The sequence below is a fragment of the Mustela erminea genome, chromosome 1 (genome assembly GCF_009829155.1).
Source record: "Mustela erminea isolate mMusErm1 chromosome 1, mMusErm1.Pri, whole genome shotgun sequence".
Classification (NCBI taxonomy): Eukaryota; Metazoa; Chordata; class Mammalia; order Carnivora; family Mustelidae; genus Mustela; species Mustela erminea.
This window is the reverse complement of record NC_045614.1, coordinates 7,776,619-7,785,228: the sequence shown is the minus strand read 5'-3', so window position 1 is coordinate 7,785,228 and position 8,610 is coordinate 7,776,619. Positions and strand designations below refer to the sequence as shown.

At 55.8% G+C, this 8,610-nt stretch overlaps 1 protein-coding gene across 2 annotated transcripts; it reads left to right on the top strand.

The window, feature by feature from the left end:
- The first annotated feature begins 730 nt into the window (after positions 1 to 730).
- ICAM3 (intercellular adhesion molecule 3) lies at positions 731 to 8,565 on the top strand. Of its 2 annotated transcripts, none has more exons than XM_032310849.1 (8): positions 731 to 890; positions 1,790 to 1,881; positions 2,445 to 2,711; positions 6,289 to 6,594; positions 6,932 to 7,219; positions 7,573 to 7,827; positions 7,937 to 8,185; positions 8,282 to 8,565. In XM_032310849.1, exons 1-8 carry the CDS (start codon positions 769 to 771, stop codon positions 8,473 to 8,475), a joined length of 1,773 nt encoding a protein of 590 aa, XP_032166740.1. In that variant the 5' UTR covers positions 731 to 768; the 3' UTR covers positions 8,476 to 8,565. The 2 variants fall into 2 exon arrangements, with proteins under 2 accessions (XP_032166740.1, XP_032166750.1); XM_032310859.1 differs by lacking the exon at positions 731 to 890 and adding an exon at positions 1,358 to 1,567.
- Positions 8,566 to 8,610: the final 45 nt, after the last annotated feature.

The window sequence follows — 8,610 nt, the reverse complement described above, 5'->3', positions numbered from 1 at the left end:
CCCCACCCCAAGAATATTGAGCCCTCATGCTAAGGCTTTTAGACCCTCCTAGAAGTACCCCCATTGTCCTCTTGAAATGTTGCCTTACAATCCCACTTTATCACCTCAAGGACAGTGCCTGCCTGGAGATCCCCTATTAGCTTCCTCTGTAACTTCCAGAAATTTCTCTAATCTGGATATTAATCCCTCACCAGATAATATAAGTTCCCCAGCCATGCCAAAGTGATGCGTTCCTATGAAACCTTTTATAAGTAAAAAATGGCCTAAAGTGAAGAAGTAATTATGAATTTATGTGGAAAAAATTGTTAGTGTTCCCAGATCCAGAATAAATGGGGAGAAAGCCCCGATGCTCGCAGACGCAGGTCAGAGCTCCGGTGGCTCGCTGCTGGGATGCTGAGTGTCCTCCCGGGGAAGGACTTGGGGCGCCCCTCCCACTGCGTAGTTGGGCGCCGTCCTCTGTAACGTCCACTAGGAATCCAATGCTGAATACTATTTTCGCTTTTAATCTTTTCTCCTAAAAAGGAAAATTCTCTTCAGATTTCCTTTGGTTAAAAAAACAGGTACTAATGTAGGTCTTTCGTAAAAGCCAAGTGGCTTTTAGAAAAGGGAGGGAGACCAGGGTTACTTACAAATATTTTTGATTTTGGTTTTAGGCGCCCTCTCAGGACTTTAGGGGAAATGGATGGGGTGGGGGGGCACCCGCGACCTCCCCGCCCCCCCACCCCCCAGGGCAGGGCAGCAGGGGAGAGACCCAACTGGAGGGGGGAGATGTTCCAGCTGAGAGAGCAGGGGGCGTGGTCTCGGGATGGGGACAGTGGGTGGATGCTGGCTGCCCTGGAAGACCTCAACAAGGTTCCTCTCTGGAGCTCAGATCAGAGGCACGAGACAAGGTCCGAAGCTCGGGAGATGGAGCAGGTGGAAGTGGGAGGGCCCACCTGGGTCCCCAGACCCTTTTCTTGGGGTAGAGAAAGCTGCTGCCCCTGGGGGAGGGGGCAAGGGGAGGCAGGGGGGCTCTTGAGGATGGAGGGAAGGGCCAGTTATAAGTAGCACCTTCAGCTGGATTCGGCCCAGGATTTGGCTCTACTCCAAACACCCCGCCTCAGCATGACACACAGGAAATGGGGGGATCCTCTAAGATCTTCCGAGTTAAAGCGCCCCCACAGTAGCCACTCAGACAAGTCAACGCAGAGCCAGGCACCCGGGCCCCTTCAACGTGGTTTCTGTTCATTTTCATGTCTCTACTCATCTTAGGGGACCCTCATTATCTCCCCCAAGTCTCTTATTTGCCTCATCCTGGGAATATCAGGTCCCCACGCTAACGTCTTTAGACCCTGCCCACAAGTCCCTCCACTGCCCTCGTGCAACCCCACCTCATCACCTCAAGGACACTGCCTGCCTGGAGATCCCCTGTTAACTTCCTCTCTGGAAACCGAGCACCCCCTTCACCCAAGTTCAGCAGGAAGGAGGCGTCTCATCACCTCCTCCAACGCACCCCAGGCTTCCTAGTACTGAGCGCAAAGGAAGCCAACTGTGTTAGCATTTCCTGTCGATCACTGGGGGCCACGGTGTGAGTCAGGCCTGCCCCGCCCGAGACCCACCAGCAGCCTCTACCTCGCTGGGGTCCCCCCCACTCCGGACCCCCTGCTCTTCTCCAGGGCTGGCCCGAAGAGCTGCCCCTGGACTTCTGCAGTTGTAACACTGTGGCTGGGCTTCCGTCCCGTGGGGGCCACACCCACTCCCCCCTCTCCCCGGCTGCCCTGGACCTCATCAGGGCGACTTTATCCTACAGGCTGGCCACCATGGTGCTCCCGGGGCTGCTGCCCGGGGCCTGCGGGACTCCACTCATCTCCCTGCTTCTCGTCTGCTGTCTGCTGCCCCCAGGTGAGGCAGGTCAGGCTGGGGGGGACTGGAGCTGGGGTACTGGCCGAGGGCCGGCAGGGTGGGGACGGGAATTGATGAAGCAGAGCTTCCCTCACCCCGCTCCTGGCCCTGTAACACTTCCCTAAACTCGCATCTGACAGGTATTCACCCAGCGGCCTCAACAGAGCAGCTGTTTACCTCGGCCTTCAGGGCTCCCTGATGCCCTGATGCCCTGTGACTTGCCCCGCCCCGCCCACCCACAGACTCCTTCCCTGGACCTCTGTCTCTACTTTCCCCTCTGCCGGGATCTCTTCCCTTTCACTCAGAACACCCCTACTACTTTCCCTTCAGAGCTGGCCCGATTTGCCTCCTCCTCCAGGAAGCTTTTGTTGGCTCACTTCCTCCTCCAGGATGGATCAGGGTCTCCCCTAGCCTTCCTCAGGGCTTTCCCCAATTCCTGACCAATCATCTGTCTTCCCCACTGGACTGAAGCGCCACAAACGCAGGGAGGTGGTGTTAAGAGGGGGGCGCTGTGGGGGGCTGGGGAGAGGCACCGGCCCACAGTGTCCCTCTGCTCCCCACAGGTGCCCCAGGACAGCAGTTCCCGCTGAAGGTGGAGGTCCAGAGCCCCGTGGTGCCTGCCGGGGGCTCCTTCTTGGTCAACTGCAGTACGGATTGCCCCAATCCCAACCTCATCACCCTAGAGACATCCCTATCCAAGGAACCTGTGGGCAATGGCCTGGGCTGGGCGGCCTTCCAGCTCTTCAATGTGACTGGTGACACCCAGGTCCTCTGCTCTGGCTTCTGCAATGGTGTTCAGATGATAGGCTTCTCGATCATCACAGTGTACCGTGAGTGACGGAGCCTGGAGGTGGGACCAGCCTGGGGCAGTAGTTGGGGGGTAGAGAGCGAGGGGTGTGGGGGGGCAGGGAACCCTGAGTCTGCAGAGATGGACCAGGGCTCTGACCCAGAGTGTGGACCTGGGCGTGTGTGTGTGTGTGTGTGTGTGTGTGTGTGTGTGTGTGTGTAGAGAGAGAGGCGCATCTCAACCATATGCCAAGGCAACAGCTGCAGAATCAATTTACTTGGGTCCCATCAAGCACTTTTTTCGACGACATCTCCTTCTTTTCTTTCTCTATTTCTTATGGCAGGTAATAAGTCATGTATGTGGTTTCAAATCAAGAGTTGTAAAAAGGCATCAAAGTCAGAACCTCCATTCTTCCTAGTGCTGGCTGTGATGTTTTCATGTGGACACTGGGCGCTCTTTCAGTCCGTAAGCAGCCCCAGGCTGGGGGAGGAACCTCTGTCCTCATCTGCGAAGTCTCATTCCGCAGAGGTCAGAGGGCTCAGTGGGGTCAAGTCGCTTGTCGGGGCTCACAGCCCACGAGTGGAGAAGCTGGTCATCTGGCTCTCAGGTCCTTGCTCCTAACAGCTGAGTCTTCCTCAATCCCCACCATTACCAGTTTCTTCTCTTTTTTTTTTTTTTTGTTTTTTTTAAGATTTTATTGATTTTATTTATTTATTTGACAGAGAGAGATCACAAGTAGGCAGAGGCAGGCAAAGAGAGAGGAGGAAGCAGGCTTCCCATGGAGCAGAGAGCCCGATGTGGGGCTCAATCCTAGGACCCTGGGATCATGACCTGAGCCGAAGGCAGAGGCTTTAACCCACTGAGCCACCCAGGCGCTCCTGTTACCAGTCTCTTGTGCTTCCTGCCAGAGTTTCTCTGCATTTAAAGGAATCCAATATATCAGAAAAGAGAGCACGCCCCCCCTGGTCCCGGCCATTTGGCGGAGCCTTCATAGAGAAGTGTGGTATATGCTTGGGACCGTGTGTGCGCCTGTGTCTGTGTCCCCATGTGCGTGTCTGTGCATGTAAATACGTGTGTCATCATCTCTGCGAGTCTGTGTGGGGTGTACACAGGCGTTAGTGTCTGTCTGCATGTTTGTGTGTGCCTGTGGCGTGTGTGGATGTGAATGTGAGTGTGGGTAGGTCTGGCTCAGGATCTGCGCCTATGTGTGTCTCTGTGTGTGAACGTGTGTTTCTGTGTCGATGTGTGTATTTGTGTGTGATGGGCGTGGAGGTCTGTGTCGGGACACGTCTGTGCTTTTATGTCTTTGTATCACTTTTCTGTGTAAGGTGCGGATCTCTGTGTGTCCCAGATACCTCTGTCCAGCGTTCTGTGGAAGCCTGTCAGTCCTGGCTTACAGGAGCCAAACGCACTCATCCGTTCGAGACCCTGAGTCACGCTGGGTAGCTTAAAAGCAGCCAGAGTAGGAGTATTTACACTGCAGAAATCGGCAAACGCTCCATGTTGGGGCTGTCCCACCCCACCCCAGCCCTGAGTTCCCAAGTGTTACTAGCATGGGCCCACAGGCCACCATCTCTGACCCCTGGTGCCCGAGGCTGGATGGGGGCCCTTTTTGTTAAATACTCTAAAATTGTAAATACAGGCTTCTCCTGCTTCCAAAGGAAAGCACTCCTGTGAAACCTTTTGTGAGTCAAAATGATGTAAAGTGGGTGCGCCTGGGGGCCTCAGTCCTTAAGTGTCTGCCTTCAGCTCAGGTCATGATCCCAGAGTCCTGAGATAGAGCCCATCAGGCCCCCTGCTCAGCGGAGAGCCTGCTTCTCCCTCTCCCTCTGCTGCTCCCCTTGCTTGTGTGCATTTTCTCTCTCTCTCAAATAAATAAATAAAATCCTTTAAAAAAATGATGGAAAGTGAAGAAGCAATCAATTTCTATTGAAGAAAATCTTGAGCATTCTCAGATGCCAAAAATAACATCTCCTAGGCTTTTCTGATACATCTTACGGACACATTTTGCTAACAGGCTCACAAAATAAATAGGGAGAAAGCCCTGATGCTCGCAGATGCAGGTCAGAGCTCCGGCGGCTCGCCTCTGGGATGCTGAGTGCCATCCCAGGGAAGGACCTTGGGCGACCCTCCCACTGGACGTGATATCTGCTGCCCTATAACCCCTCCCTGCAAAACCAACACTGAATGCTATCTATGCTTTTCACCAATTTTTTTTTTTAAAGGTTGATTTATTTATTTGAGAGGGAGCACAAGCAGGAGGGGCAGAGGGAGAGGGAGAGAGAATTTCAAGCTGAGTCTGCACTGAACACAGAGCCCAACGTGGTACTCGATCTCATGACCCTGGGATCATGATTTGAGTAGAAACCCAGGGCTGGAGGCCTAACCGACTGTGCACAGGCGCCCCTGGCCATTTTCCTTTCCTTTTCTTTTTTAAGAGATTTTATTTATCTGAAAGAGAGAGAGAGTGAGAGACCACAAGCCGAGGGAGGGGCAGAGGGAGAAGCAGGCTCTCTGATGATCAGGGAGCCCATTGTGGAGCTGGATCCCAGGACCTGGGATCACAACCTTAGAGGAAGGCAGAGACTTAACTGATGGAGGCACCCAGGCGCCCCCTGGCTATTTTTCTTAAAAGCCGAAATCCTCTTCTGAGTTCTTCTGCTTAGCGAAAACAGGTGCTAATTAATGTTGGGCTTTCACCAAAGTGGAGTCATGAACTTTTGGAAAGCGGGGGACACCTGCAGGAAGATGTTAGCTATTTTTCACAGCAGCCCGTGCACTGGCCTCCGTGTGATAGCTGAGATCCAGGCTTGAGTTGTCGAGGGCCCAAGATGCTTCCCGAAGGGGGTCCGGGGTTTGGTCCGCATGCCTAGGAGGGGCACTGCAGCTGCCGCTGGGAGCAGACCCAGCCAGCCTGGGGCTGTGCAGTCCCTCAGGGCAGTGCCAGGGCACCCTGAGAGGCTGCCCCAGAAGAGCCTTGAGTGCCTGGGACTGACTGAGAAGGCCAAGGCCAGAGTCCAGGCCAGACGCTGGGAGGTGGGCTGTGGGAGTCCCAGGCTGTGACATCAAGGAGGCAGGGAAACACACAGGGGCCTGGAGTTTGGGTGACTCACCTTCTAAGCCTTTCTGGCTCTGCGTCCTTGAGTAGATCACCCTACCCTCACCTCTCTGGGCCTTGGTTTTCTCAACCGTAAAGCAGAAGGATATAGAGATTTCGCTTGGTTGCTGCGTGCAGGAAGAAGGATGACATTTGGAAAGTCCAAGGAAAACTAAATAAACAGGAACTTTTATAAGTACTAATAACATTGTCAGTGGTCATAAATTAGTCCCCTTCCCCCCCACCCACCTTTTTTTTCTCAACTGTGAATTTCTCAGGAACAGAATAGAAACTGACTTCTCTTTCAGTTCCTGGCAAGGGATCCCACAAAACAGGAAATAATAATCATGATGTTAAGGACAATAGCAAACACTTCTGGCACAGTACTCAGCCCTGCCCATTTATTAACTCAAAGTTCAGTTCTGCCCTGGGCCACACCCTCAGCCTTCTCTCCGCTCCCTGGGGTGGGAGCTGTAGGGCTGGCTGGTGAGTACAACGCTCCCCACTCCCAACCCCGCCCCAGGGTTCCCGGAGCGAGTGGAGCTGTTACCCCTGCCCCGCTGGCAGCCCGTGGGAGAAAACCTCACCCTGCGCTGCCAGGTGGCAGGCGGGGCGCCCCGGAGAAACCTCACCGTGGTGCTGCTCCGCGGGGAGGAGGAGCTGAGCCGGCAGCCCGCCGTCGGGGAGCCCGCCGAGGTCACGGTCACGATGCTGGCGAGCAGAGACCACCACCTCGCCAATTTCTCCTGCCACACGGAACTGGACCTGAGGCCCGGAGGGCTGGGATTGTTCCAGAACAGCTCGGCCCCCAGACAGCTCCAAACCTTTGGTGAGGGAAGAGACTGCAGAGGGTGGGTGATGAGCTGAGCCAGAGAAGGGGTACCCTGGCCGGGAGGTTTCTTGCAAATGGAGTGGACTGGACCTCAGCGGCTTCTGGGAAGGGATGCCCTTGGCCACTGAGGACTGTGCAGCCTCAGCTGGGAGACTCACAGCCGGGTAACTAACGAGAAGTCTAAGGGGGTGTGTCCTGGGAAGGGGGTGAGCCAGGCCGCAAGATATCCTGGGAAAGAAGGACCCTGGTTCGGGACAGTGAGCATTCCATGGGGAAAGGGACGCCCAGGGCTCTGGGAGACCTTCCTCCTGCTCACGTCCGCCCTTCTCCCCAGCACTGCCCGCGACCACTCCACACCTCACTGTCCCTCGGTTCTTGGAGGTAGGAACGACTTGGTCCGTGAACTGCACCCTGGACGGGTTGTTCCCCGCCTCTGAGGTCCAGGTCCACCTGGCGCTGGGGAACCAGATGCTGAACTCTACAGTCGAGAGTCACGAGAACACGATCACAGCCACAGCCACAGCCACAGCGAGCATGGAGCAGGAGGGTGCCCAGGAGACTGTCTGCAACATGACATTGGCGAACGTCAGCTGGGAGGCCCGGGAGAATATAACCATCTACAGTAAGAGGGGGCGGAGCCAAGACAGCAGGCCCGGGGACACAAGGGGCGGGGCGTCAGTATCCGGAACGGAGTGACAAATATAGGGCGGAGACTAAACTGGAGAGGTGGGGTCTGAGCCAGCAGAGAGGAAGGGGTTGTCGTGTGGGCGAGGCCTAAGTTACCCGAAGGGTGTATATGTAGCAAGATTACCCCAAGCTGGACTGGGGCAGCGGGGGTGGCGGGGGCTAGGGGCGTCGCACAGAGTAGCATAAAGGCATGGCCTGGATACTCCAAGAAGAAAGAGGCAGGTGGAGGGCGGGGACAGTCCTATGTGAGGGGCGTGGTCAGTGACCTGGGAAATGTCCCGTCTTTAGGCTTCCAGGGGCCCATCCTAAACCTGAGTGAGCCCAGCGCCCCCGAGGGGACCGCAGTGACTGTGACTTGCTTGGCCGGACCCCGAGTCCAGGTCACGCTGGATGGAATTCCAGCTCCGGCCCCTGGACAGCCTGTCCAGTTTCAGCTAAACGCCACCGAGACGGAGGACAGGCGCATTTTCTTCTGCAGTGCGACCCTCCGGGTGGATGGGGAGATCTTACACAGAAACAGCAGCGTCCAGTTGCGTGTCCTGTGTGAGTAGGTCACTCTGATCTTTAAACCCTTGCTCTCCTGGTTTGGTGGGAAGTCTCTCCCTTGCCCCACTGTGCCTCGAGTGTGTCTTATCATTGGACTGATCCACAGACGGTCCCAAGATTGACCAAGCCAAATGTCCTCAACGCTTGACGTGGAAAGATAGGACTACCCATGTCCTGCAGTGCCAGGCTCGGGGCAACCCGGACCCCACGCTGCACTGTTTCCAGGAAGGCTCCCGGCTCGAGGTGCCCATCGGGATCCCATTCCTCGTCAGGTTAAATCATAATGGAACGTACTCCTGCAAGGCGGCCAGCTCACGAGGCACACACACTATAACCGTGGTGATGAACGTTTTGGGTGAGCCAAGACGGGGCCGCGGGTATAGACGGGCAAGCCCAGGCGGGGGCGTGGGGCGGCAGAGCGTGTGTATTTATTTTTTGCTTCTCTGCATAGATCAGAACGCCCGCGCCGTCAGCATCGTCCTGGGGGTGTCAGCGGTCCTGGGCGTGGTGACGATCTGCGCTGCCTTACTGTACGTCTTCGGGGTCCATAGGCATGGTAGCATCTACCATGTGAACCAGGGGAGCACTTCGTTTCCCCTGACGTCTAGGCAGCCCCAGGAGTCTGTGGGGGAGGATCCATCCTGAACCTCCAGCTGGGGGAATGCTGGACCAAAGACGATGGGGGGTTTGGCTGTATCCCCGGATTCCGCACCAATAAAGCTCTCAAAATCCGGAGTCTGTGGCTTGATTCCACGTGTGCTGAGGAGCTCACCCACTGCG

What these genes read in the sequence shown, in the direction of transcription:
- ICAM3 (XM_032310849.1), top strand. Translation starts at nt 769, where the DNA reads ATGTTCCAGCTGAGAGAGCAGGGGGCGTGGTCTCGGGATGGGGACAGT. An exon ending in GATCAGAGGCACGAGACAAG is followed by an intron (nt 891 to 1,789) that starts GTCCGAAGCTCG and finishes TTTATCCTACAG; the next exon opens with GCTGGCCACCATGGTGCTCC. An exon ending in CAGACAGCTCCAAACCTTTG is followed by an intron (nt 6,595 to 6,931) that starts GTGAGGGAAGAG and finishes CCTTCTCCCCAG; the next exon opens with CACTGCCCGCGACCACTCCA.